The 26,870-nt window shown below is 52.1% G+C and overlaps 11 protein-coding genes and 1 non-coding gene across 12 annotated transcripts; 8 read left to right on the plus strand and 4 right to left on the minus strand.

The window, feature by feature from the left end:
• Nucleotides 1-1,836: 1,836 nt before the first annotated feature.
• On the minus strand, nucleotides 1,837-3,740 carry CC1G_09483 (hypothetical protein; the record flags this gene model as incomplete). The annotated part of the gene is made up of 3 exons (XM_001840547.2): nucleotides 1,837-2,513; nucleotides 2,624-3,239; nucleotides 3,300-3,740. 3 exons carry the CDS (start codon nucleotides 3,738-3,740, stop codon nucleotides 1,837-1,839), a joined length of 1,734 nt encoding a protein of 577 aa, XP_001840599.2.
• Nucleotides 3,741-4,132: 392 nt separating this feature from the next.
• On the plus strand, nucleotides 4,133-5,205 carry CC1G_09482 (hypothetical protein; the record flags this gene model as incomplete). The annotated part of the gene is made up of 5 exons (XM_001840546.2): nucleotides 4,133-4,176; nucleotides 4,246-4,341; nucleotides 4,413-4,488; nucleotides 4,547-4,763; nucleotides 4,823-5,205. 5 exons carry the CDS (start codon nucleotides 4,133-4,135, stop codon nucleotides 4,936-4,938), a joined length of 549 nt encoding a protein of 182 aa, XP_001840598.2. The 3' UTR covers nucleotides 4,939-5,205.
• Nucleotides 5,206-5,535: 330 nt separating this feature from the next.
• On the plus strand, nucleotides 5,536-7,266 carry CC1G_09481 (hypothetical protein; the record flags this gene model as incomplete). The annotated part of the gene is made up of 6 exons (XM_001840545.2): nucleotides 5,536-5,806; nucleotides 5,882-5,941; nucleotides 6,048-6,113; nucleotides 6,268-6,430; nucleotides 6,633-7,117; nucleotides 7,187-7,266. The coding sequence occupies 6 exons, from the start codon at nucleotides 5,536-5,538 to the stop codon at nucleotides 7,264-7,266; spliced, it is 1,125 nt and encodes a 374-aa protein (XP_001840597.2).
• An 810-nt stretch (nucleotides 7,267-8,076) lies between these two features.
• On the minus strand, nucleotides 8,077-8,856 carry CC1G_09480 (hypothetical protein). Its single transcript, XM_001840544.2, has 3 exons — nucleotides 8,676-8,856; nucleotides 8,451-8,608; nucleotides 8,077-8,390 (listed from the first exon to the last, which is right to left on the minus strand). The coding sequence occupies exons 1-3, from the start codon at nucleotides 8,811-8,813 to the stop codon at nucleotides 8,234-8,236; spliced, it is 453 nt and encodes a 150-aa protein (XP_001840596.1). The 5' UTR covers nucleotides 8,814-8,856; the 3' UTR covers nucleotides 8,077-8,233.
• Nucleotides 8,857-9,440: 584 nt separating this feature from the next.
• CC1G_20225 lies at nucleotides 9,441-9,581 on the plus strand. The gene has a single exon. It is a non-coding gene; the product is annotated as a tRNA-Leu (tRNA).
• A 316-nt stretch (nucleotides 9,582-9,897) lies between these two features.
• On the minus strand, nucleotides 9,898-10,414 carry CC1G_09479 (hypothetical protein; the record flags this gene model as incomplete). Its single annotated transcript, XM_001840543.1, has 2 exons — nucleotides 9,898-10,215; nucleotides 10,274-10,414. The coding sequence occupies 2 exons, from the start codon at nucleotides 10,412-10,414 to the stop codon at nucleotides 9,898-9,900; spliced, it is 459 nt and encodes a 152-aa protein (XP_001840595.1).
• A 2,555-nt stretch (nucleotides 10,415-12,969) lies between these two features.
• On the minus strand, nucleotides 12,970-14,367 carry CC1G_09478 (oxidoreductase family protein; the record flags this gene model as incomplete). The annotated part of the gene is made up of 5 exons (XM_001840542.2): nucleotides 12,970-13,473; nucleotides 13,533-13,547; nucleotides 13,610-13,627; nucleotides 13,693-14,201; nucleotides 14,313-14,367. The coding sequence occupies 5 exons, from the start codon at nucleotides 14,365-14,367 to the stop codon at nucleotides 12,970-12,972; spliced, it is 1,101 nt and encodes a 366-aa protein (XP_001840594.2).
• A 580-nt stretch (nucleotides 14,368-14,947) lies between these two features.
• Nucleotides 14,948-17,860, plus strand: CC1G_09477 (beta-glucosidase; the record flags this gene model as incomplete). The annotated part of the gene is made up of 18 exons (XM_001840541.2): nucleotides 14,948-15,005; nucleotides 15,130-15,437; nucleotides 15,497-15,595; nucleotides 15,653-15,690; nucleotides 15,770-15,892; nucleotides 15,948-16,084; nucleotides 16,143-16,181; nucleotides 16,217-16,278; nucleotides 16,487-16,631; nucleotides 16,748-16,828; nucleotides 16,885-16,908; nucleotides 16,967-16,986; nucleotides 17,047-17,067; nucleotides 17,129-17,148; nucleotides 17,206-17,366; nucleotides 17,423-17,444; nucleotides 17,497-17,590; nucleotides 17,657-17,860. 18 exons carry the CDS (start codon nucleotides 14,948-14,950, stop codon nucleotides 17,858-17,860), a joined length of 1,656 nt encoding a protein of 551 aa, XP_001840593.2.
• A 943-nt stretch (nucleotides 17,861-18,803) lies between these two features.
• On the plus strand, nucleotides 18,804-20,759 carry CC1G_09476 (hypothetical protein; the record flags this gene model as incomplete). The annotated part of the gene is made up of 9 exons (XM_001840540.2): nucleotides 18,804-19,024; nucleotides 19,079-19,224; nucleotides 19,273-19,390; nucleotides 19,444-19,920; nucleotides 19,968-20,031; nucleotides 20,089-20,115; nucleotides 20,165-20,332; nucleotides 20,386-20,442; nucleotides 20,496-20,759. The coding sequence occupies 9 exons, from the start codon at nucleotides 18,804-18,806 to the stop codon at nucleotides 20,757-20,759; spliced, it is 1,542 nt and encodes a 513-aa protein (XP_001840592.2).
• A 521-nt stretch (nucleotides 20,760-21,280) lies between these two features.
• On the plus strand, nucleotides 21,281-22,677 carry CC1G_09475 (hypothetical protein; the record flags this gene model as incomplete). The annotated part of the gene is made up of 3 exons (XM_001840539.1): nucleotides 21,281-21,460; nucleotides 21,513-21,857; nucleotides 22,024-22,677. The coding sequence occupies 3 exons, from the start codon at nucleotides 21,281-21,283 to the stop codon at nucleotides 22,675-22,677; spliced, it is 1,179 nt and encodes a 392-aa protein (XP_001840591.1).
• A 454-nt stretch (nucleotides 22,678-23,131) lies between these two features.
• On the plus strand, nucleotides 23,132-24,850 carry CC1G_09474 (hypothetical protein; the record flags this gene model as incomplete). The annotated part of the gene is made up of 2 exons (XM_001840538.1): nucleotides 23,132-23,389; nucleotides 23,459-24,850. The coding sequence occupies 2 exons, from the start codon at nucleotides 23,132-23,134 to the stop codon at nucleotides 24,848-24,850; spliced, it is 1,650 nt and encodes a 549-aa protein (XP_001840590.1).
• Nucleotides 24,851-25,591: 741 nt separating this feature from the next.
• CC1G_15609 (hypothetical protein) lies at nucleotides 25,592-26,449 on the plus strand (the record flags this gene model as incomplete). Its single annotated transcript, XM_002911021.1, has 1 exon — nucleotides 25,592-26,449. One exon carries the CDS (start codon nucleotides 25,592-25,594, stop codon nucleotides 26,447-26,449), a length of 858 nt encoding a protein of 285 aa, XP_002911067.1.
• Between the last annotated feature and the right edge of the window lie 421 nt (nucleotides 26,450-26,870).

Genomic DNA, 26,870 nt, shown 5'->3' on the forward strand with positions numbered 1-26,870 from the left:
ATGTCGGTGGAGCGGGTTCCAAACACCATGACCTCGGACTTGACACTGTTGATGATCATGAAGTTCCTGCCGCACCACCGAAACAGTCCAGACATCTTCCTCTGCAGGCCCCGTGCTGTCGTCGAGAGAAGGAGAATGTCGTCCGCTTGCTCCAGGTTGGTAACCGGGGTCGTACCAAGAACCACATCGTCGTCGTCGTTCGGTATCCATTGCGGGAGGTCAGCCATGTACAGCACCCACAGGATAGGCGAACATGTGTCACCAATCAGAATGCCTATTGTCGCTCGGAAGGCCTCCGACTGCTCGTTGTTATGGCGGACAACATATTCCATCTCCCGATACAGTTTCCGGATCCAATCAAACACTTTCCCCCCAGCGCCCCACGCCCTTAGTTTGGTCCATAGGGTAGGCTGGTCCGTCGATGGGAAGGCGTTGGTCATGTCGACAAATGCTACGTAGAGCGGTTTCCTGGACGCCTTGGCCTTGTCGATGGCACACCGCAAGATAAACATGTTGTTGTTGGTGCGATAACCCTCCCTGAAGCCGTTCTGGGAGGGGGGGAGTAGACCACGACACTCAGCCCATTGGACTAGCCGAGCATTGACCAGCATCGTCATGAACTTGAGTAGGCAGCTCTCCAACCCGATGGTTCGGTAACTGTTAGGGTCCTCCTTTGGTTTCCCCTTCTTGCACAACCCCACTAGTACGGTCGTCACCCACGACGAAGGCAGTTCGTTCCCCCAGAGGCATTCGTTGCACAGGTGGAGGAGGGCGTCGTTGTCCATCTCGTATATCTCCTTGTACGAGATCTCATCACCTCCCTTCGCGGACTGGAGTCTGGTACGTAGCTTGACCTTGGCCTCCTCTATCTCCTCTGGTGAGAATCGCCTCGAGAAGAACTGCTCGGGGGTGTAATCTTCGGTCGCTTCGCCAATGGTCTCGTTCAGGGCCTCCGTTGACGCTTTGTGCGACAGGTCAAACGAGGTTGGTGGTGGGACAGTTGGGTTCATGCGAGCCTCGAACACCCTCCGGAGATCTGTAGCACCAAAGTGCCCAACGCTCCTCGGACCACCACCACCACGTAGGCGTCGAATCGCATCCCAGTACTCCTGCTCCGTTTCCGCTTTCATTAGCATCTCTCGCATACGCAGTTGACGTGCGCGTTGGGGCCTCCTGGTACCCGTCAAACAGCTCTCCGTCACCTCGTTACTCTCCTCCACAACCCGTCCACCCTGGCGTGGTATTCCCAGGTCTGCGGGGATGGGGCGGGAAGCACGGATGGACTTCTGGGAGCCGGGACCTTTTGCGACAGGCCACGCAGACCCGGTCTTGTAGATGCAAGGCGAGCCAGATCCGTAAAAATCGGTGATTGCCGGGGGGTAAGTGGAAGTCAAATGACTACCCAGGAGCTCATCGCGCCAATGGGCCTCGGAGGTGGCCAACTTCTGAGCAGGAAGATTGGGGAAGGACATGGTAGAGATGAGTGAAACAGCTGATGAGGCAGGTCTATAGCCGAGACGGAGGTTGGAGCCGTGGTGGAGCCATCGTTTCCACGACTCTGGTTGCACGCATTTGAACGATATCAGTTCGGTAAGAAGGAGAATATAACCCACCAGCCACAGCAGGCCGATTATGTCTTCACGTACGTGGTACCCTTCAATCGCCTATTACTTAGATACATTAACAGGCTCAAAATTGCCCGTAGCGTCGTGAATGTTAACACTGAAGAGAGCTGGGTAGTCCCTGATCATGGAACCCAAAGCAGCATTGAAGAATACAGCTTGAATTATATCACCAAAAAATAAAAATACAACTCCTCCAGGTAAGAAATACAATCTAATCCTTAACAGAAGAACCCAGTTTCTTATAATCCCGCCTCAACAAGTTAATCAACATCCACCTCTCTCTGACATCATTAGCCTTGGAATTAGGCGGCACCGTCGCCCGCAACGTCCTAAGCACCGGAAACGAAGCGCCCAAAAAGCGGGCAACAGAGCGCAAATGCAACGGGCTCTTATAACTCCAATTCGGCGCTTCCATCACCGTAAGCGTGCGTATCGGCGCCTTCTTGAGCTTGACGCCATTCAAACAACCCGGATACACCTTCTCAGCAACATATTCAAGCGGCACACTAAGCATAATCGACACACTGCGCAGGCTCGGGGGCGAGAACTGGGATAGGTGCCGCAGGATGGTGTACGCGTCCGGGTAAGCCGGCGTTGAGTGCCTGCTGCGCCAATCGTACTCTGCATGGAACTCGAATGGGAGCTCCAGGGTGTGCAAGCTGGTGCTAGAAGACAAGTTCTGCATGAACCGCTTGAAGACTTGGCTGTTCTCCGCCTCAGTGCCGCACGACTTCCACGAGGGCGCCTTGATCGAGAGCACCTCCAAACTCGCGATCCGGCCGAAATCGACGAGGTGCTTCCACTCTGGTCTCGCGCCCGTGTAACGCTCCCCGGATGTGGTAGTGGAGATTCGGAGCTGGGCAAGTGATTTGGCGTGCGTGGCGAGAGCTGGGCGATGGGGCCGAGTGTACTGGGGTAGTCAGAGAACTGCAGGTGGAGTATTGAGAGTTTCTCCAAGTTGAAATTTTGGAGGAGGCGGAGACCCGATTTTGGCGAACAAGGCCATAAGCTGAGGTGTTGGAGATGCTGGAAGTCCAAGAGAGGCGTTGGGTTCTGGACGTCATGTTCGTCGTCTGTGCTTCTGTCCCACCGACCCGGGATCGGCTTGTCGGAGAGGCGTAGCTTTGCCAGGGCCGGCAGATTCGCAGATAGAGGGGCAAGGGATTCGGCGGTGATGTGACGATCCGAGGCCTTTATGGTGAGCGTCTCCAAGCCTTTGAGTCGGAACATCGCCCAAGGTACTTCAAAATCAGCATATGGGCTCTTTTGTTCGACCTGGACAATCTGCAGGGCACTGCTCGCGCTGAGTTTCGAGAACATGGGGGAGACGAAGGGGTTTCGCAGCTTCAGGGGTGCCGTTATCTGGAGATTCGTAACCGAGTCAAAGAGAAGCAGGTGGATAATCGAGTTGGCGCTTTCGGTAAAGTCGGTGATCTTGAGGGTTCGCAGTTTGGGAAAGATCTGGGATTGGTTCTGTCCTATGAAGCGGCTGAACTCCATGTACACCTGAGGCGATATCGTCCACTTTTCGGCGTCTAATGTGACAGATCGGACTCGTGAAGCGTAAGCTAGAAAGTTACCGATATTATCTTCAGCCAACATATCTGTGAAAATCTAGAGATGGTCCATTGGGCGTTAGCACTTGAACAACGGTGACGTTACATCTATACGCACCCATGAACGTGTCCCCTCATGATCCTCGTCCTCACCATTTCTTCTTCCACTGCCTCCCTCGACTAGCGAGGCAATGGGAATCGTAAACAGGAGAGGGCAGAAACCGGGAAGGTCACCCCACAGACAATCCATCGCCGCTTCGTGCATCGCGCGGGTCACGAAGCCGGCCCACATCAGGTTTTTGGCCCGGAAGTTGGCCTCGTCCTGTTCATTCGTGGCTACCCAAGTGTACTGCGGCGATGGCGGCGGGGCATCCTTTTTTCGACGCTTCTTGGCTGGTAATTGGACGCGTTTGTGACCAAGTTTGAAAGTCTGAAGGTGTTGGATGATGAAGTCACAGAGTTCTCGGGTTCGCAGGACCTCTGCCTGGGGAGGCCGTCCGGGAGGTTGTGAGGGTGTTTGTGTTGAGGTACTGGGTTCACTGTTATTAGAATCCGACATGGTTTATTGAGGAAGAGAAGGAGAGTCGGCAAGTCGGAAGACGAAAATGAAATTCAAGCTCCGCCAATGGGTGTTTCCATTTGCCGGACGGCGTCAGCGCGTCTTTGCGCTCTTCATGACCAGATAAACTGCCTGTCCACCACAGTCATTGCAACTGGAACGACCTCTGCAATACACAACTTGTCGCAACCCGTGTGCAAGGCAAACGAGTGGATGTTAATTAGGGGTAGATATGCCTTAAACGGAATGATCCCCAACAGGGGCCGGGGGCAAACACATCGCCTCGTGGCCGGGCTGCGACGTTCTCGAAAGGTCCACCTCTTTGCCGCCACCTTGTCCATCGTCCACCACCGTCTGCAGCTCGTCGAAGCCCAAAACGACCCCAAAGACCCATGACCTCCAAGGGTTCTCCCTACAACCCACACACAACACCCAAGTGCGTGCCCTATCGACCCAATCTCGCCCAACAGCACCGCTCAAGTCGCTTTTGAACGATTACAAACAGATACATGCAGGATTTCAGCAAAGCGTTGGCGGGTGAAGTCCGAATTCTGCTCGCAGAAGTCGGTAAACTCAGAGATGAACGTCGTCAACTGCAATTGTATGGCACCCGATCGCCTGTGGTTATACCCTTGATATGTGATCGTCTAACGCAGTCCCTCTTTTTTGCAGTGAAATTGCAGAGCTGATGGCGCTCAAGTCGAAGCATGGAGCAGGAGGGGAGTATTCACCGGATTGGAGGCCCAAGGTGCGTTATCTCCATCTTCATGACGGCCTGCAACCGACTTGGGTGCTGGTCTTTGTAGATTGAGGGGCCCCCGCCGCCAATGGAGGACGCCGTCGCACCACCGCCACCACCCGCGATCGAGGACGTCGTACAGGCCAGACCGGGTTGGCGTGTAGTCCCAAAGAAGACAGAGCGCAGGAAGAAGATCACAGCGCCTCCTCCAGCAGCACCCACTCCTCCCCCTCAGCCCATGTACGAGCCCCCGCCAAACGTACCCGCTTGGGCGCAGTGGAGACGTGCGTTCTTATCTTGTCGTCCATCCGTCACCGGATCTAACCAGTTTAATTGCGATTAGCGAACCCGCTGCTGGTCCCTACGCCCCTTGCTCCCAACGCGAGCATCCCTGCCACGCCCCCTCCTCGACAAGGGCTTTTCGGTGCGTCCACACCGCCTCCGGGTGGAGGACGATAAAGGTAATCCGTGGACATGTGACTTACCTTGCGCCTCTTATTCGATCTAGGTCCTTCAACGCCCCCTCCCGAATGAACTTGATTCCCTTGTGGGTCTTGTAATACCATGCGTTCCATGAACGCCTCAGCTCGCCTCTCCACTGCTTCACGATCTCTTATCTCGACTTACCATTATCGACTCAAATATGACATGGCCTCCCTGCAAAGGAGGAACCTATCGGTAGAACCCTGTATTCTAGGCAACGTCTTCGTGCGTTGTAATGTCTTTTTCTTCCTCTCGTCTTTCTATGTTGTTTTCTGTTCAGGTTCCTCGTCGCGGAATTTGCATCTTCTGTTGCTGTACATACACCATTCATGCATTACCACTTACGACTGCTCACAATCTACGATCCTTCTTCGTCTTCCCCATTTTCCGTTCAGTACCTGCTGACCCATTCGGCCCGGCGGCTCGCCTCAATGCCCCCTGCCCCATCTCTCGGTATCAATTCCCTCTATCTAAAGACATAACTGACTCAGAACTTGCAATACATAAGTACTTCGATATCCTCCAACTTCCTTTCTTTCTTCCATTCCTCTCCCCTTGCGATCATCCACTACCATGTCGAACCCCATCCACCCCTCCCTCCTGGACAAACTCGACCCCGAATTCATCGACTTTTATAACAGAGAGCTCATCCATATCGTACCCCCACACACCCTCCCGTGGACACCCGATATCCGAAACGCGCCAGCTGTACCTGGGGGGTCGACGCCTCTGCCTGTTGGGAGGATTCAGGATTTCGATGTTGAACAGACGAGGGTGAGGGTTTATACGCCGCCTGGGGAGGTGCCGGATGGAGGGTGGCCGGTGTTTCTGTTCTTTCATGGAGGTACGTACGATTCGGAGTTCGAAGTTGTCTCGATTGTTGAGTTTGAGTGGAAATGCTGAACGTTGAACTTTGTAGGTGGATGGACACTCGGGAATATAGCGAGCGAGAGTGCGTTTTGTACGAATATGTGTATAGGTGCGTGCATGTCCTTCTGTCGTATCCTTATCCATGTCCATATCCATACCGGCGACGGCGGCGCACCTGCGCACCCGTTACTGCCCACTGGCACCCAAGTGGCAAGTGCGACTCCGTCGCCTTGAGCTTGATCGAACATTCTATTCGACCATCGACGGGGACAGGGTCTGTGGTATGTACTAAGTATGTACACTGTACCCGTTCCCCATCGAACTGCCATTCAATTCTCAATTCGCAACTGTCACTGACTGACAGTTCAACGTTCAACATTCACCTCCCCTTCCAACCAACATTTCATAACACCCATACATGCATTGCATGCACAGGAGCCGACTGCGTAGTAATCTCGGTCGATTATCGTCTGGCACCGGAGAATCCGTATCCAGCAGCTGTCCAAGACGCGGTTGATGCGCTGGTGTGGACCGTCCATACGGGTGCTAAGCTTCTGGATTTGGATTTGGGAAGGTTGGCTGTGGGTGGGTCGTCTAGGTGAGTTAGAACGTGGATTCGCTGGATTACGAGTGTGAGGTCTGGGTTTGGGACCTGGGTTTGGGTGCAGGGTTTGGGTGCAGGGTTGGATTGGGGTGTTGGGATGCTTGGGAGTGTGCTTGGGAGTGTGAGGTGGTAGGGGTGGTGGTGGTGGTGGCTGAACGTATATTTTATATCTAATCTCATTTTTTGAAATTGGCAGTGGAGGAAACCTAGCAGCCGTCCTAGCTATCAAAGTCAACGCCAACCAAATCCCCAGTACTACCGAGTCCACGCCTCTCCCGGCGAACCTAATCAAATTCCAACTCCTCATCGTACCCGTAATCGATAACACTTTATCCACCTCCTCCGGCTCCGAATCTACTAGTACCACCACCTCAACAACGACTAATTCCACGTCGACATGGTCAACAAACCAACACACACCCTGGCTCACCCCCGCCCGTATGCTCTGGTTCCGGTCCAACTACCTCCCCAACCCTCAAGACCGAGGAAACTGGGACGCCTCCCCGATCTTTGCACCCAAGGAGTGGGTAAGGGGTCTGCCTAAAACCTGGATCGCACTGGCGGAGTTGGATATTTTGTGTGGCGAGGGGTTGGAGTATGCGGAGAAGTTGAAGAGGGAGGGTGTGGAGGTTGAGGTGGAGGTATATAGGGGTGCGCCGCATCCTGTTATGGCTATGGACGGTGAGTGTTCAGCGTTCGTTTCGTTGATTCGGATTTTGCTGATCGAGTTGTTCTGTTTTTGGTATGTAGGTGTGTTGAGTGTTGGAAGGAAGTTGGTGAAGGACGCTGCGGGGAAGTTGAAAGAGGCGTTCGGGGCTCTGAAGAAGTGAAGTTCGAAATTCGAATCAAGTGTACTAGTATGTATTGGGAATGTAGAGTATGTACTATGTTCAGGTACCCTATAAGACGAACGTCTAAACGCCATATTTATTTGAAGAAACAAACTTGATTCATCCCTCCGAATCTTAGCCTATCATCCTTGCTCTACCGCGACAGCATCTCTGAGAGATCGAATACATAGCGTCTCTGAGAGCATAAATATAGAGTCCCATTCCACCACTTCGACTGAATGGTATTTCAAATCCCGACAAGAACTTTCAAGTTTCCGCTCATTGACAGGTTCAAGTTTCTGATCATCGGATCCGCCTTTCCGGACTCGCGTTCAAGAATCAATGTCAATCCGCGGCTCGACCACCACCACCACCTTTTCCTCCTCTCTTCGTTCTTCTCCGCCTCCCATCCCTGGAACAAAAACGTACTAATGGACGGTTGACTTGAAGTTCCGAGTCTAATAATACCTAAGCAGTCGGCGTCTGTAGCGAGATGCTATTTTCAAGAATTGGAAATCGGGACGACGAAGAAGAGGAGTGTGTTGGATTTTGTTCTAGAATTCACAGTGCACATTAATGAAGTGTCAATGCTGTTATAGCCCCGTCAATTAAGATGGAATGGTGGTTTGAAGGTGGTTGTGCTCGAGGATTCTGCGGCGGGGGGTGCGGTGTATGTGATCCGTGGAAGGTGAGCCGAGAGGCCACCTTGCTTTTATTCAGGGTGTGACGCTTGCGACATGTTTATCCATCATGATCATACTTTCACTTATTGATTTAACGAGACTGCCTTTCAAAATTCACACCTCCCATCGCTTTATACCGGGATGTGGGTTGCGGCGGTCTGATTGAGAACTGGGAACATGATACCCAATCAATTCAACTACATCCACGATAAACATACATTCAAGTCCAATGTCGTTCGAGGCGTGGAGTTGTTCTCGAGGGGTAATGCATTTCGGCAATGGGCCTAGTCACTTTCGACTTGGGTGAAGGTGAAGAGCTCGGTGGCAGGGTAGCGAGGGGGATAGGACGGGACCGCAATCAAGGGCCTTACTTCAACTTGCTGCATCTCCTCGGCATCAGCAGGGACTACCCAGCCATGTTCAGTGCTGGCATTCACGACGCTACGGACAGTAGTTTGAGGTCAGAGTGTCGAAATTATATGGGCGATTGAAGGTACGTACGTGAAGACGTTCTCGCCATGCTGGGGCTGGTGGGTTACGATCCACTTCTTGTCGTGCATATTGCCCAAGAGATCGGCGAACAGCTTCCCCTCCTGGGGTGCGACCGGGGCTCCCTTGCAGTAAAGGATGTATGCGTCATCGTCTTTCTCGACGACCCACTACGAAAAAAAAGCGGTCAGGAGCGCAAATCATAATGAAGGACTGGGGCAGAGACCAAGGACTTACAGAGTTGCCAAAGTTGTTGCCTTCGGGCAGGACGCGGATGCGCTTTGGCAGCAACGATCTGTCCTCTGCAAGCGGACGGCCCACGTGGAGGCCATTCACCATGGAGGTGATCTCATATGTGCCGGGTGTGATAGACATGGTTTGGTGGTTCTTCCAGAAATGTGTGGAACTTGAGAGAGATGAGAGAGATGGTAGGGAGGCCTGATGAAGGTTCGTACATGCCTGGGTGGTTTTTATACCCTAGAACCGCCATCCATCGCAGTGCAAGGCGTTTGGAATGCGAATAGGGAGCCATATGAGTTCATAGACTTTGATTCACCAGCAGACCTTTTCGATAGAAATTGCGCCGCCGATACCAAGACATAGCTTGATTGACGACTGGATGGATTAGAAGTCCGTTGGGGCACGGCGCTTTGCTTCTCCGACTACAGATTAATCATGTTCCGCGTCTAAAAATGCCTTCGAGTTCGATTGATAGTCAAGAGTGACAACAATCGGGACGCCCTTCAGATGTAACACATGGGATGATTTTTTTTATTCCTGAACCCATAATGTGCGAATTGGTTCCACCAATCTAGCACAAAATCTCACGGAGTCTTGTGACTAGTCGTCGTCTCCAGCCTGTCCAATCGCAAAAAGCAGCATTCAACCCCCACAGGGGCCGCCGATAGCCAGAGAAATTTTTAAACATTGCCAACTGTACTTGGAACCCAAATTGAAATCTTGCAATCCGGGAGGACTGGTCATCCAACAATTCCGTCCCATGGTGAGATGGCCGAGCGGTCTAAGGCGCCAGACTAAGGACCAGCGCGTTCTACGTGCACACCTCCAGCGTTCAATTCCCACTCAGGTTCTGAACACATTATCTGGTCCGAAAGGGCGTGGGTTCGAATCCCACTCTCATCAGACTTTTTCCCTGCAAAAGATACGGCATAGTGCATTTTTCAGGGATGGGAGGTGGGGAGCAACGCGAGGCAACGCGGAGAAGAAGGTCGTGATGATCGAGGCCGGGAGAGTGGACACTCCGGAAAAGCGGATCAGTCTACCAGTTTATAATACTTGACATTGAATTGCAATTGCGGATCACTTTAGCACTGAACCATGGTATACGTTTCGATTTACAAAAAGGACTACGATGACGATACACTTGCATTCCAGTCCAATATATCTCGAGACGTTGGGCTATCCTCGAGGTATTGCAACACGATAGTACATAGTAGGTCTAGTCACTTTCAACTCGCTTGAAGATGAAGAGGTCATTGTCAGGGAACCGAGGGGGATCGGTCGGGGGAACAGACAAGAGTGTTGCGTCAACTTGCCACATCGCCTTAGCATCATCAGGCAATGCCCAGCCCTCTTCAGTGTTGACATTCACGATACTGGAGAAATTCTGAGGTTTAAGCATCCAAATAACCGGCGTTTGTACTAGGTACGTACGTGAAGACGTTCTCAGATCGGCGAAGAGCTTTCTCTCCAGGGGCATGACCGGATTTCCCTTGCTCTTAAGGATGTATGCGCCATCGTCTTCCTCGATGTCCCACTATACCAAAGGACAGGACGATCGTAATGAGAGGCTGAGGCAGAAACCAAGGACTTACAGACTTGTCCGAGTTGCTGCCGTCTTCGAACAGGACAAGGATGCGCTTGGGAGTCATCGATCTGTCCTCTGCAAGCGAACAGCTGACGGGGAGGCCGTTCAGCTTGGAGGTAATCGTGTACGCGCCCGATGAGATAGACATGACATCACTGTTCCTGAAATGTGTGGAAAAGGAAAAGGTAGGGAGGGCTGGACGAATATTGGTACGTTCTTGGGTGGTTTCTATACCTTCAAGAAGGGTCGTGCAACGGCCATGTGATCTGGGCGAAGACTCAGGGTCAAGACTCGAGATCCAGAGGCAATTCTACTCGGTTTAGATGCGTTCAGCTCCTGCGCTACTCGCAGTCCAAACGTCTCACATTGAGATAGATGATGGTTAATTGATACATCATAGGTCATCAGTCTATATCCTTTCATTTCGCCTGCAGAGGCGTGGAGCATATGCATAAACCGATAACTGGCCCCAGCCCGGCCTTTGCTTCTCCGACTCATGTTCCGCGTCTAAATGTGCCCTCGAACTCGATTGACTCCTCCATCACACTACAAGCAGGACATCCTGTGTTTACAATGCGACACGATGATACTCTGCTTCTGAAGTTGTGCGAATCGATTTCACTTACTATACACGTAGCCCCTCATGTTGTTACTTCCAAGCATACCATCTGGGCGAGGGACTGGAAGTCATTCACTATTGTCTCAGGGAGATTTGGAGTTCCCTGGGATTGATGCTTCGAAGGTCATCTGACGTCTGAGTCCATAGACTATCATTCGCCAGCAGACCTTTAGGATAAAAATTGCGCCACCGATAGAGCTTATTGATGACTAGATGGAAAAGAAGACCATTGGTATGCCACTCTTTGCTTCTCCGGCTCTAGAGTCGTGTTTAGCGTCAAATTGTGCCTTCGAGGTCGATTGCCACCGCCAGAGTAACTACATGCGAGACGTCCTTCAAGGGCACGATCGTCGATGATCATCTCACTCCTGCCAGGAGTTCTGTGCGAGTACGTCATGTAAATACTGTCTGAATGAAGGACTCCATGAAGGACTCCAGGATGCTTTAAGTTTATTTGGAAGGGACTCGGGACCCCTAACTGTTTTGATGGGCGCTAAGCGCTCAATCAAAATTCTTGTCGTCTTTTGTTTGGCTCGGGGCTGGGCATCATGTGCTGCATAAAGTCCCGAAAAATGTTTTCCGATTGAGTCTGTTTGAGTGCTCACAACCTTTTCACATACAAAGCGCTGCGATACTTGACTACATGATCCACTTGCCCGAATGAGGTCATTGAGATGGAACGAGGGCGACGAAGAAGATTGCGCTAGATTTTGGTCTCAAGAGTCGTTTGATTCGCAGGTACGTCGCTCTTCCTTTCGTTCTAGAGCGTCGTTGCCTTTCTAATGAGCACCGAGTATCGCCTTGAGGTGAAGGCCCGCACGGCGACTTGCCTATAGAGTTCCCCGGACGTCCCCAAGCAAGCTCTCACCCTTCATCAACGACGTTCGCGACTATGGGAAGCCATGGTATTGGTAGTCAGCCGACTCCCAGTGCCAGCAATACCACCACTAGGACCCCCAAATATCGCGCTTAAGGTCGGAAGAGAATCCGGACAGAAAAACTGGGTTTTGGCCACAGGCCGGATGCGAAATCCGGACAGGAAGAGGCCAAAATATCGCGGAAGGCCAGATAAAATCCGGACAAAAGTCCAACAAAAATGCCATTTTCTGGCCCCCGACCCCGGAAAAAAGGGCCCGCGTGGGAAAGTATTCCCTGATCCGGCCAGAGAAGAGCGATTTTAGGGCTCGAGGATGGTGAATTTCCCGGACAAAAAATCCAAAATTTGACCATCTGGTTCCGGACGGCCAGCCCAGAATCTCATCCGGCCTTGAGGGGGATATTTGGGGGTCCTCCACCACTTCCCTTTCCCCGCTTGAAGGTGACTTTGGAGCGTGGCGTCCTTCCTCTCCCGAGTGAGCGCATAACGTTTACGGCACCAGCGTTCCTTGCTCAACTCTTCTGCACGGGTACGCGGTTTGCAACGTCATTCGGTAACGAGAATGGCGCATCCTATTCTGGGTACACTCCAAACAGAGGTAGGTGGAATAGACAGCGAATTAAAGTGGATGGCGGCGAGATTCGAGAGATTTGGGTGTGGAGACCGTGCAAAGAATTCTTATACCTCCGATCCACTCAGGACGGCGCTAATGCCGTTATCACAGCGACCCATGGGTATACGCAGGCACCCACTCTCCAAGTACTCGCACAGGAATGGAACCATGTTGCCACCGGATAAATATCGCCCCTCTCTCACATTCACGAGATGAGCAACCTTCCCATTCTAACTCACCTTCTCCAAAATGATCTCTCTCACCTTAATGACTTAACTTCCTTCTACGGGCGCCAGAACAGGGTTACAGCAGTGGACGAAGCCAGGCCCTTTTCGGAAGATACGTTTAGCAGCAGCACCAACTTCGAGTCTTCGACCTTTGACAGGACATGGTTTCGCGAATTTCGATAGGAACTGCATTCTGGATTGTCCTCGACAGGGCCTTTTCACATCCACGAAACGCTCCATAACTGTAATTCACGAGCTGACTTCACAATCCCGATAGAATCCCGCTTCGACACCCCTCTCGACAACGTGTTCGAGTTTCTCCGACATGGACTTTGAAATAACGAGATACTGGTTCTAATTACGGCTATCATCCTGTCGTCTGCAGCTTGACGAGATCTACGAGCTGGCCGCCGCTATTCAAAGCAGCTTGAATCACCGCTACGTCGAAAAGAGCACCTTCCGGAACGCCAATGGGCAGAGCCTGCTTCCCCGAAATGACATCGAAGAAGTCTCTCAATTCAGCTTCAACACCTTGAATTGGTTTCTCGATGACCTCCTGAACCTCTTCTTCCTTCCCTCCTTCTGTCGGCTTGATGCTTCTGATCGTCACCTTGACGCTCGAAGTAGGCCAGGAGTGGTTGATGGACACCCATCCGCGCGTTCCAGTGACGACAAACTGGTCTCCGAGAGGAGGTTTATCTGCCGTCGGGAACGCCCACGACAGCTCGATGGTTCCGTGGTACTTGCCGTCAGCCTTGGCTATGGCGTTAATGGTGTCGTGGGGCTTGAGGTATTCCTTGTTCAACGATGCGAAAGCGGATAAATGGGTGAGAGGGTCTGGGAGGATGGTGCGGAGGACGGCGATCGTGTGCTTCGGGGAATCTTGTCAGCGGAGATCATTAGAGTTTGTCTAGGTTGATTGACACTTACCACACCTCCATCTAGCTGTTTGCGTTTATATGTGACGTTAGGGGAGTCGGGCAGGAAACATGCGAATGTGTTCTTACCAAGAACCCTCCTTGATACTGGTGTGATGGCGGGATGATTAGCTCGCTGATTGGGAGAGACACGGGTAACGGAGGCGACTCACATCAGGCACTGTCCTCCACGATGTTTTGTACCATTTGGACTCCTCGTCGATGTGGTTGACGGCCAAGGCCTTGAAGAAGACAACGTCGCCGATCTTGCCTGAACGAATGGCGTCCCCAGCAAGTCGGATCGCAGGCTCAGACTCGAAGTTCTCAGCGACCCGCCAAATTAGTCCTTTGGGCTTGAAACGAGTGTTGTATTCCTTGATCAGGTCCAACCCTTTCGCGACGTCAGCGGCCACAGGTTTTTCACTCAAGACGTGTTTCCCGGCCTCGAGAGCCTTGAGGATGATCCCAGGCTGGGACGTAATGGGCATTACAACGACTACGGCATTAATGTCGTTGCGTTTGAGGAGGGCGTCCAGATCCGTCGATTTGTCGCCCTCGTGGTAAACAGTTGGCGCCTCGGAGAGCTTGAGAGTGTCCTGGGCCAAGGTGGCAAGATCTCGCGCGCTCTTTTCTGAACGTGAATAGACCGCTTTCAGTGCGGGGGCATTCTGGTTTAAGACCGCTAGTGCGGGGAGATGAGCTGTGTGGGGAATGCATGTGGTTTTCAGGTGAATACTCGGATTTAACCATCGCTAGAGGCTGGGTGATGGAGACGTGGAGGAGTAGGGCGTACCTTCTTTGGCAAATATTCCGGCGCCCAGGATGGCGATACCAGCGCTTGAGGACATGTCGGTCGATGAAGGGCGAGGCTAAAGGTTCTAACTGATGATCGTCGATAGTAGACCGTGTTTCTACAATCCATAGGATTCTTTTCTAATGACATAAGATTAGATTTCTCTGCCGAACGAAAAGGGGTTACACATCCCCAATTCGTAACCCAAGGAGAGCACGTGCAAGGTACCGAGGTTTTCCCGAGCGCTTCATGCGTTGGCCATCATTGGACGACCTTTGTTGGACACGGCCAACTTGAAGACGCTTCGCCGCTGACACTTGTGTAATGTTGTTTCTCTTAGGTGTCCCGGAGAATCTTTGGGATTTGTCCTGCTCGGAATCCAGGCTCCAACCAACTGGAGCCATCACTGGGCTTCACTGGGCAACACCCTGGCTAATCGAAGCCCTTCCGGATGGCACTAACTTCTTCCCTAAAGCGTCGAGGAGGCGTGCGGACAATCCTCGGGGAGAGCAATATCGCATTCCCCACAGTTGAGTGATATCGGGGGATTGTCAGTTGGTTTAAAGGGACGGAGCCTGCGAGATGGTGACTCTGCCTTAACCCTCCAACTTTTTCCTCATCGTCCGACGTCTACAATGGCCGCATCCACATCTCAAAAGTTGCCGAAGGATTTCATTTGGGGGTTCGCAACTGGTAAGTGTCGCTTTTCTACTCGCAGGACTCGCGTTTGGCGCATTTTCCGCGTCGAATTCGTGTGCTCGGCTCCCCCTTCCTATTTGAAACTCGCCGACCCCTCTCTGACCATGCACCTTTCCAGCTGCCTTCCAAATTGAAGGTTCGGCTGACGTCGACGGCCGTGGCAAGTCGATATGGGACGACTTCGCCAAGCTCCCCGGCAAGACTCTTGACGGCAAAAACGGAGATGTCGCGACGGATTCCTACCGCCTCTGGAAGGAGGACATCGCTCTTCTCGCTGAGTACGGCGTCAGGTCGTACCGCTTCTCCATCTCCTGGTCCCGAATCATCCCTCTCGGTGGCCGCAACGATCCTATCAACCCCAAGGGCATCGAATTCTACTCCAACTTTATCGACGAACTCTTGAAGCACAACATCATTCCTTTCGTGGTATGTGTCTTTCCGTTTGTTTCGTGCCGTCGGTATCTGACGTAAACGTTATTCGGCAGACCCTCTTCCACTGGGATCTTCCTCAAGGCCTCCAGGATAGGTACAAGGGCTGGTTGAACAAGGATGAGGTGTCGAAGGACTTTGAACGCTATGCTAGGGTGCGTGTGATGCCACTTCTCCTATGTCAATCTCTGATCTTACACCTGCGGATTTAGGTCTGCTTCGAGAACTTTGGTGACCGAGTGAAGCACTGGTAAGTATCTTCTTGTCACGCCCCACCGTGGTCTATCCCAGGGCGCGTGTTTCTCATGTGCTGACCATGTTCTGTTCAGGTTGACCATCAACGAGCCCTGGTGCTGCGCCATCCTTGGCCACGGCCGCGGTGTCTTCGCCCCCGGTCGCTCCAGCGACCGTGAGCGCAACCCTGAAGGCGACTCTTCGACGGAGCCCTGGATGTGAGTTTCGATGGTCATGTTGCTTCTTCGCCGTTTAACCGTGACGTTTTCCCAGTGCTGGCCACAGCATCATCTACGCCCACGCTCTCGCCGTCAAGGCCTACCGTGAGGACTTCAAGCCAACTCAAAAGGGTGAAATTGGTATCACCCTCAACGGTGACTGGGCTATGCCATACGACGATAACCCAGAGAGTGCGTCTTCTTTTTATACGATTCCAGCGAACGAATGTACTGATTCCTATTCCGGTAGACGTCGCCGCGGCCCAACACGCTCTCGACTTTGCAATCGGTAACTATTCTTCAATTGAATATGCCTCATCGCAGATGAGGAGGCGTTGATCACACCTGCTGACTCTGTTTCCCCGACGTTTCCGCTCAACAGGCTGGTACGCGGTATGTTGTCCATCGTTCTTTTGGTCTTACAACATCCGACTGATCTCTTGCTTCTTTTTATGCTTAATTTCGATGATTCTTTCTCGGATTGCATTAATTGTGGAACCTTTATGATCTTCCCTCCCCACATGCTTCCCTCGAAAACGCTCCAATGCTTCCTCTCGCTCGGCCTATTCTCGCGATATCCTTTCGCAACCGCAGGATCCCGTCTACCTTGGCTACTATCCTCCATACATGCGGGAAGTCTTGGGCGACAGGATGCCAGATTTCACGGAGGAGGAGTGGAAGGTTGTCAAGGGGTCCTCGGACTTCTACGGCATGAACACCTATACTACCAACCTCTGCAGTGAGTTCCGATCTCCTTGTCGATTGTTTGACATCCTCCACGCGGTCCCGGGGTCACCGGCTGCTGTGGCTGGCTGTCGCCGTCGTCAACCAGTTACTGACCGTCTCGTTTTACAGGAGCTGGTGGTGACGACGAGTTCCAAGGCCTCGTGGACTACACCTTTACGAGACCTGACGGCACTCAGCTCGGTACTCAGGGTGAGTGCATTAATCTAACCAGTTTTAGCTCCTTGCTCATCGGTATCCGTCTACAGCCCAATCTTCTTGGTTGCAAGACTGTGAGTATCTCGTCCACCGTGTTCATGGTATCCTGATCTGACGAATCCTGGATTTTAGATCCCGATGGTTTCCGCGCCGTAAGGTTTCTTCACTGCAATCACTTCTTCCGCCATTAACGATGCCTACCTCGCTATTAGTTGCTCAACTACCTCTACAAGGTGAGCTTTTGCATTTAGCCTTTTATGGGCCTGACTGACACGCCTCTCCCTTCTTCTCCAGAAATACAAACTGCCTATCTAGTGCGTTCCGACGTATATCCCTTGACCCGGAGAGCTGGATCCTGATACCTTTTTTAGCGTGACGGAGAACGGATTCTCAGTCAAGGGCGAGAGTGATATGACTATTGAGGAAGCATGCAAGGACAAAGACCGCGTCCATTACTTCCAGGGAACCACCAAGGCTCTCCTAGACGCGATTAACATCGACGGTGTCGATATCAGGTCCTACTTCCCATGGAGTGAGTGTTACTCCGGCTTCGTTTGCTCTTCCAAATCTTACGATCATTTCTTTCAGGCTTCTTGGACAACTTTGAGTGGTATGTGTGCTCCACTATTGTCGCCTCGATCAGGCTCTCACTCCCAGTGTAGGGCGGATGGCTACACCACTCGCTTCGGTGTCACCTACGTCGACTACGACACGCAAAAACGTTATCCCAAGGATTCTGCGAAGTTCCTCGTTCAGGTGAGCATAAAAAGTCCTTTACTCAGCCCCGTCTTCCCCACTGACCATCTTGCGTTCCTTTTACAGTGGTTCAAGGACCACGAGCACCAGGAGACTGCCGCCAAGGCCGACGACAAGCCCACCACCGCCGTTGCTGATGCCACGAAGGTGGTCGCCAACGGTTCGGTGTCGAAGAAGGAAAACGGTGCCGCTGAGGGCAAGCGCCGCTCTGGTGTCAGGGCGTCCGTTAGCAAGTACCTCTCTGCACTATTGGCCTTGATCAAATCATAGAGGCTTCACCGGCTCCGAGTCGTCGTCCTTTGTCGCCGCCCCCTTCGTCATCCCTCGTCCTCGGATACTTCTGGTCGCATTCTTCTCCCCCTTGACACCTTTTTGCCACCACGAACGACCTAGAAATCGCACGCACATACCAACACTTGCCATCATATACCTCTCTTCCCTCCATCGACGCGCCATTTTCACTTTCTCGCTTTCTTCTCTTCTTTTTTTTTATTTCATCATAACCACTGATTAGGAGACTTGTTGTATTTGTACCCCAAGTTACTGTAGACGCTCAAAGTCTAACGCTGATCCCGAATTTTTTGTACACTCGCAATTCAGCATTTGTCATTGACATAATTTAATTTCTCGCTCTCGTCTCCCGCTCGTTGACTTTGCTGTGTGACCGTCATGCCTCGTTTCAATTAAGTATTGATTCATTCAGGTAAAGTAAATAGCTTCCAAGCATTGAGATCCGGACCTCGAGCTTCAGGAGTTGCCTAGGCCGCGTGCCTTACCGCGACTGACTGACTTGGGAGCGTGTATACATTTGATATGTTTTGAATCTGTGAAGTGGGGGTGATAGCCCGCTGTTAAGACACCCAATTTCGGTGAAATGTTATCATCTTTCTTCCGGTCAATACCTGCTGATACTACCAACGCGTATTGACTCCAGTCTCGTAGTATTAGACGCTTTTGAAGTTGTCGCCTGCTAGGGGCTTGAATGCCGCTTGAAATTTCATGATCCCCAATTGGTTGGGAACGAGTGCCAAGAACCGAGTAAATGAGGTTAATGATCGAGCGCGGCAGCGTGGGGCGCTTTGTGGCTTTGTGCTCTACCTCCATCATCGTTGGGTCTGTCGATGCCAACGACGACGACGCCGGTCCCCAGTGGCTTAATACAGAGGTCCTGACAACGACAGAGGCCCCAATTCACCGTTAACCACGACCCAGAATGTCAGCAACAACGACAACAGCGCCAGTCGCGGGTTCGTCGACGCCATCGTCGACCAGCGTCGCCAAAGTCGAAAACAACACCGCATCGACGTCCAAGGGTGGTGAAGACGATGCAGGCAAGAAGAAGAAGACTACCAAGCGTCGCAAGGTCAACCATGCCTGCTTGTACTGTCGGCGAAGCCATATGACTTGCGACGAGGGTCGCCCATGCCAGAGATGGTGCGCCAATCGCTGCGTTTGTAGGAAAAATTGCTGATATGTTTTTCTTTATAGTATCAAGCGAGAAATTGGGCATCTGTGTCATGACGAACGACGACCAAAGCCCGCTGAGAAACAGCAAACGCCAGTTGCCGCTGCACCAGTTGCTCCAGCACCGGCCGTTATACCTACAGTTGGATTGGCAGGATCTTATGCACCTGGTGCGTTCAGGCGATTTAAAACAGAGATGTATACTTATCCTCTTACAGTTACCATCTATCCTGCAGCACCAATACCGGCGTCAGCATGGCCTCTGACAGCCCCGGCTGCTCAACCACCATTTTTATACCAGCCAGAAACTTTTGGAAACGAGTTCTCTGTTCTTACGTGCGTATGCATCGCGCTTCTCGAAAGTCACCAAACTCATGGATTGCTTATAGTGACTTCCTGGAGACCCTGGACGACGGAACGTTCTTCACCCCGCCTACGACGGTAGTTCCATCCACTCTGATGTCACCAGCAACCTTCAGCACGACTGCGACGACGACGGCAAGCTCGATCCCGACTTCGACCAACACCGCGACAAGCACGCCATCGCTGAATGCAGGACAGATTGTCGCCGCTGCCGCTGCTCTCCAACAGCAAATACAAGGCCAGGTACAACCGCAACAGCCACAGGATAACTCGGCGACGATAGTACCCAAGACTGAAGAACCCGCCTCAGAGAGCGGAGCAGCGATCATCCTTCCAGCGGCTACCAAAACGGAGAAATTCCTTCTGACGGCCGCTGATCAAGAACCGGGATCGAGAGATGAGCGGCTCAGTCGCGTCATTCGAGCCAAGTATGAGGCGGGTCTTTTGAAGCCGTACAACTATGTCAAGGGATACGCGAGATTGTCCAAGTGGATGGATAGCAAGTGAGTTGCTTCTCCTGTATGTTGAACGCGCCCATTGATGAAAGTAGCGTGTCACAGGAGTCGAAACAACAGATTCTCCAGCCGTTGTCGGTCCTGAGGCCGAAGTTTAGAGTGGGTGGATATCTCTACTCTGGCGGAATGCTTCTCACCTCTTGATACGTCCACCAGGCTGTCGCGCAATCGCTTCGTGATATCGTGAGTTCTATGCAGATCGCGCTTGATCCGATTCTTGACCCCATCCCAGGACCTTGTGTTCATCGAAGAAGCATTCGAGCGCATGCTACTCGACTACGATCGCGTCTTTTCAGCCATGGCCGTCCCTGCTTGCCTCTGGAGGCGGACAGGAGAGATCTACAAGGGTAACCGCGAGTTTTGCGAGCTCGTCGGTTTGGATGGCGCCATGATGCGTGATGTGAGTCGCGTTCTCCTTCTTCGAAGTAGCATCAAGACTGATGTCCTTCTTAGGGTCGTGTTTGCATCTACGAGCTGATGGCTGAGGAATCGGCTGTTAACTACTGGGAGGTACGTTCGTTCTTGGGGCTCCCATCTCCCAACCTCATCTCACGATGTTGTAGAAATACGGTCACGTCGCTTTCGACTCATCTCAAAAGGCCGTTCTGACCTCCTGTGTGCTGCGTTATAAGCCCGTTCTGAACCTCGATTCGCAAACGGACTCGAAGGATGGTATTTTGACCACCACTACGGACAAGGCAGACGATAAGCCGGTTGTCAAAACTGCTACGGAGGAACGGTTCGTGAACTGTTGCTTCTCGTTCACTATCAGAAGGGACAAGTGGGGAATTCCTAGCATGATTGTTGGGAATTTCATTGCGTGTTGATCCTTTAGCTGGTGACGATGACCTGCAGGCCCGTTGGTCCATCCAGGATGCTCTGGTGGCCAGCCATGTGAAGGTGTGAAGGTGTAACGCTGTGTATTTCAATGTAGAAGGACTCGTATTTCTTGTATATCAGGTATGTGTTATGTATAGATCGTTTCTTTGTCCCGTTGTCGCATTAGCTTCTGTGGCCTTGCCACTTTGCCTTTCAATGTTTCAATAACAACGGTGGAAAGGTTTGTTCTTCTATGCCTGTTTGATCATGTTTGCTCGTCAGACGAACCTTTTGAAAGGCGCACTGGTCATCGCTCGTTTTCGTGTCTTTCCACCATCTCTTCCAGCCCCAGCAGCCCTCCACACGGCTCGCAACGACCTCCACCGCCCTCGAAAGTGGCTTCGGCTGTCTTGAATAACCAGGACATCTGCTCTTCCATCGTTTACCTTCCATCGTTTACCATCTCCAGCAGGTGGAACCTGCCGTGCGCTGGGAGCCAGTCGTAAAACACGTCAAGATACGCGTCGTGATGGATGCGGAAGAGAGGATAAAACTCCAGACTCGAAGCTTGATGGCGGTCTGTCTTGTGACTTGGGCTCTGCAAGAGGTGGCTTTGGACTATCTTTGGGGGACGATTCCGTCGCTCGGTATTCTTCTTCGCACCATCTCTTCTGTGGGTCCTGTGGTCAGCTGTGGTACTGCTATGCTGGTGAGTGGTGTCTTTTCAGTTGAGGCTTGCGTGGCCTGACGCTCTCTGGTAGGTACTCTCTGGCGAGTTAACAGCGGGTTCCCTTCAACGTTTCACAGCGTTGGCCAAACGCGTCTGTTCCATCGATTTGGGGCAAGAGCGAAATATACTTTCCCCCGTACTGTTACTGGAGCTCGTTCAACACTTTGGACACAGCATGCCCTCTTTGTTCCCCAGGCTGAAGACGATCAAACTCAAGTCACTGAATGAGATGGCCAACGCGGTTCTTCACTTCCTCGCGCCTGTCTCGACGCGCTCTATTTCTATCGAGGCTCAAGTTTTACCGATGGATGCGGATCCGTTCGTCTTCCCCGTGTTCTTGAAGCTGGGGAGGATGAAGTCTTTCAAGCAGCTCGACGTGAACGAGCCTGATGGGATGGCGAATAAGTTCTTGATCCCCTGGGGCTACCTGCAGTTCGTCGCTAAAGGTGCTGACGATCTCTTGTCCTGACGCGGATTCTTCGGTTGTGGACGGCGCCGGGTCGCATCGACCTGTTTTTTGCCAGAATTTGCAACACTTACAGCTTCGTGGAACGCCTGTCGTCGTCCTGCAGATACTGAAGGTCTTCAATTTGGCTCCTATGCGAAGTTTGCATCTTCAGCTTACACGTCATCCCACGAACCTGGCCAACGTCGCAGCAAATCTCGTGGCTGCACCCAAAGCACTTGATGAGTTCGTCGTTCAAGGACCTCAGTCGGAGGGAGGTGAGATCAAGTTGCCCTGGACAGGTATCGAGACGATCCCTGGACTTGGCTCAGCTCGGATTATCTCCCTCCGCCTGCCTTACGCTCCATGCCAAAATGCAGACCAGCACAGCCAATGTGTCGAGCGCTTGATGATCGCCCTCTCCAAAAACCCCAACATCCACACGCTCGATCTCCTCTATGAGCCGCTGGCGACGTACTTTGCAGCTAATATCGGGCAGCGCCGGTCCGTCCCCGATGCTTTCGCCTTTTTGCATATTTTGTCCCAGTTTGGGCCGCCGACTCTGGAGAACGTCACCGCGACCCTGGCGTTTGTGTTCTCCGGTAGCCCAGAATGGAACCCCCAGGACCCGTTGCTTCAGTTCAAATTCCCACATTCCAACTCCATTCGCGTGTTGACTGTGCAGGACAAGTCGGCGTATGGGTTGGATGTTGATCCTATATGGATCTTCGGACCATTGCTAGGTTTTTGAGTGTTGCGTTTCCGGATCTTGAGAAGGTCGAGTTCGCGGCTACTACCAAGGATGTTACGGGGAGTTTTGCGAAGAGGTGGAGGTTTATTGATACGTTGAGGAGGGATTATAGTTTGATGCAGCGCCGGGGTATACCTGTTGCTTGATTGAGCCCTGTTATTATCTATGCAATTCCTGGTGATATTGCGTCCATGTGCTAGAGTTTGGGGGTCTAATATAATAGTGAACCGCTGGTCTACGGTGAAATATGCTCAGCTTACCACTTTTGTTACAAAGAAGTTCACCAACGTGCCGGAACCGTGACTCGGAGTTCATTCGGCCTCGTGTTCTTGTGTGGCCGAGCTTTGTTCAACCATCATGGGATTCGCGCAGAAATGCCTTTGTTCGTCTTTTCACATATCTTCCACAACCCAGCCAGCCATCCATCTCAACCACCCAGTTTAAGTCGCCGAACATGACATCTTCCGGATCCACAGCGACTGGTCCCCGCGAGGACGTTTTCTCGAATGAAGATCTATTGGATATTGTGTGCGGCTTTCTACTCGACGATCCAGTTACGACAGAATACTGGCCTCGACAACAGCTCCTCCGACTTGCGTTGACAGGAAAGGTCTTCCTCCAGCCTGCATTGAAGGCTCTTTGGAGTCGACTCGATGGTCTACTACCCCTCTTGAAGTTGCTGCCAGGATTCACCCTTATCAGTAATGTCTATGTACGAGCTCTTTCGTATCCTTCCTTTGATTGTATTTCTGATTGAGACTCCTCTTCGCCTGTTTAACAGGTGATGAATGGAGGGGTCGACGATGAGCAATGGGCGAATGTCAGGCACTATGGGCGCCTCGTCAGGTCTATCCGTTTTGCACGCCAAACACAAAAAGTCTCGTCTTTCGCCTACCAACACCTGTCCGTCTTCCAGGAGTGCAAACCGGGCAGACGACTACTGCCCAATCTGCGCAAGATTACCGTGGAATGTAATGCGGAATGCGACTATCCAGCTGCCTTTCTTACCATTCAATCGGGTTTGGAGAAGGTGGAGATTCGTGGTGTGGGATCAGATTCTCGAAGAGATGTGGAGTTCCTTCAGCAGTTCATCCTCTCTGTCTCCCTTCGAGCTACGAACCTCAAGGGATTGATTCTGGAAGGGAGGGGAGATGACACGATCGCTCCAATCTTTGCCGACATCCTCAACTTTACCCGGGTATCGCGTCTGGATATCAACCTTCCTCCTCTCACCATTCCACTCGAGTTCCTCAGAAGATTAGGGAAGCTCACCGATCTAGCCTCCCTGTCCATCGCAACAGGGTCAATGTCGAACACCGTTCCCCCGCAGTCCTTCAGGGCTCCTAAAGACGAGTCTTCCGAGTCATCTCTTCCCCCCTTCCCTTCCCTAAGAACGTTGAGCCTTCAAGGAGCCTCGTCCGGCATCGCAAGGGCGCTTTCGGTGACCTCATCAGGTTCTGTCCAATCCGTCGAGTTGACCGCCACCTCCGTCCAGCAAGCAGACCCTCAGCAATGGAGGGACTGCTTCCATCACATTTCCGAGGGTTGCTCGCAGCTACGATCAATCAAGGTTTCCCAAATGCCCAACGTCAATGCCAATTTCACACTCCCCATGATCGAGCCTCTCCTCGACCTCTCGACTCTTTCTTACCTCCACCTCGAGGTATACACCCTTTCCGGCGGAAACTCACTCATCAGCGCCATCGCCAATTCGTGCCCAAAACTCGTCTCGCTCGTTCTCCCCTCACTTTCGTCCTCCGAAAATCCTGACATCACATGCTTGCCATTACTCGAAGCCGGGTGCCCTGAACTTCTCGAAGCTCGGTTATGCTTTACTCTTCGTCATGTCGAGATGTCAGAACTCGGGGCTCCGCGCTGCGACCAATCTCAACGCCACGGCCTTCAGATCCTGCATATCAGTAACGCCGGTGGGGAGAAAACCTTGCCGATCGCAACTTGTCTCTCCATAGCTTCTTGGATAGATGCCCTGTTCCCCTCGTTGGTCGAGCTGAATAGGCATATAGACCAGCGTGGTCAGGGCAGAGGCTCGGAACAGACCTTGCAAAACATCCGTTCGTCGTTGTTTTCTCTAAAAGCTGCCAGAGAGAGAGAACGGAGTAGCATTTTGGCGAGGCCAAAGGATTCAAAGGCTGTAGGAAGTGACAGGATCTAGGTAGCGCCGTAGCGGTTACGATATCTTGTAGTATCTCTGGCACTCGGGTTGTCGTTTGACAGTGCGTATCGTATCCCTTACATGGACCGTAGGATTGTCGACGTCACTTTTGTATCGAGTCTTCTTGACTACTAGCCTCTCAACGGATGAGAAGATTTAAGCGCCCAGGAAACAGAATATATAAGCATCTACCAATAACCCTTGGCTCGACGCTGTGTTTGAATGAGGAGGTATTAATCTTATGCTCATATCTCCGTCGAGAGGGCTCCTCACTTCTAATAACGTCTCCTCCGCCCTCTCGCATCCCACATTGTCGCCAGGGTGGGAAACGCGAATTAGGCGCCCAGGGGCAGGCCGCATTATGTAAACATCGCTGCCATAGCCGCCGCCGCCGCGCTAGTAGACCACCGTATAACCCTCACTCATGCCACCTCAATATGTTGGAGCCGCGAGCATGACCGAGCCGGTGCCCGATTTACCCTGTTCGGCTGAGCAAGTCCTCATGAACCATGACCTGCTTAGGGCCATTGTCTCGTGGTTTAATTGGCAACAGCTCCTCGTCTGCGAATCATAACTATCCACGGTGGGAAAAACCTAGATATCTCCCTCCCTGTCCTCTTTCCCTGCAGCACGATCGCCAAATTCGAGTACCTTCGCAAACTGGACCTCAAATTAATTTTTCATCCCCACCACTTGACGACAATTCGCTAACTTTCCGGACTCTCCTGCTGCAGCGTGCTCATGGTGTCTCAATTTCCCGTACCTCGCTCCCAACTGAGGATTGCGCATTGGACCAGGGTGGTACGCGGACAACAGATCACTACCTGCTTTGCGGGTGACGAAGAAACCCTATCGACGCACAGCGATACCTTCTCCTCCGTCGAGTCCAATGCCCTGAAGCTTGAAGTAATTCGTTTAACCAAGCTTCGGATGCCACGGTGGGATCCGGTGATTGCTTCCATAGAAAAGGCATCCAAGGGAAACCTTCAGTTACTTTGGATTGGCGACGCGACCATATTGCCCTTTCCCATTGAGAAGCTCTGTAGGCTTTCACGCCTCGATAACCTCCAGCATCTGGTTGTGCTCGCATGTATCAATCGCACAGGTGATTCCCGGGAAGCCGACAACTGGTTTCGCGAAACGTTAATCGCGTCCCAGCGCAAGAGCGTCCCTCTCACAAGCCTTGCGATCAAAGCCTGGATTGGTGACCCCTTGACTCTAGCTTCCCTCTATCATGTTTCCTTACATGCGAAATCACTGACTACCCTCAGGCTCTCCATCAACTCCTCCTTCCGTTGCGATGTATTCCCTCCCTCAATGCTTCCCCCTGATATTCCACCGCCATATAAAGAACCTTCGTGTCTCCAAAATTTATGCCTCGACGACACCCGAGCTGAAAGATTCCCTGTCGATTCCCATCGGGAGTATGCACTCTTCCTGGATAGGCTCTTCCCCGACCTCCCAAAAGTTACCGTCGACGAGCCACGAAAGTCGGATGTCGCTGACAAGGGCAAAGAGGGATGGTCGATTATCGAGCAGTTAAGGAAAGACTACCAACTTCGCCAGAGGTCATCCTCGCCGTCAGTAAATAGCCTGTAGAAATATACCTGTTGGTCTTGATTGCCACTGGATCTGTGTCATGCGTTTGCGCAGCCAGTCCATCATGTCGGTTAACGCGGGATTCATCAGGACCAGCTTAATCTTGGAAAGTGGCAATGTATGTCTAGATGCCTTTATGGTGGACGTTTACACAGGGGCCGCCGGGAGAGATCGTACGCGCCAGTCGAACGTTCGCATGAGACCGGGGAAGACGAGGGGGTAGGAATGTGGTTGCATTAGGGTATAATGGAGCACTGACATGCTGTCAGATATCGTCATAAATAGCATACATCTGAGCACACACGAAGCGTTAACAAAGCTGTGGCGAAGATATAGAAAGGAGGTGCTTACAGAAATGGGCCCAGTCCTATGCTGGGGGGCTGGATGGCCAGAAGAAGAATACCACTTTACTCGCCAACCA

Source organism: Coprinopsis cinerea (genome assembly GCF_000182895.1).
Source record: "Coprinopsis cinerea okayama7#130 chromosome 6 map unlocalized cont3.6, whole genome shotgun sequence".
NCBI lineage: Eukaryota > Fungi > Basidiomycota > Agaricomycetes > Agaricales > Psathyrellaceae > Coprinopsis > Coprinopsis cinerea.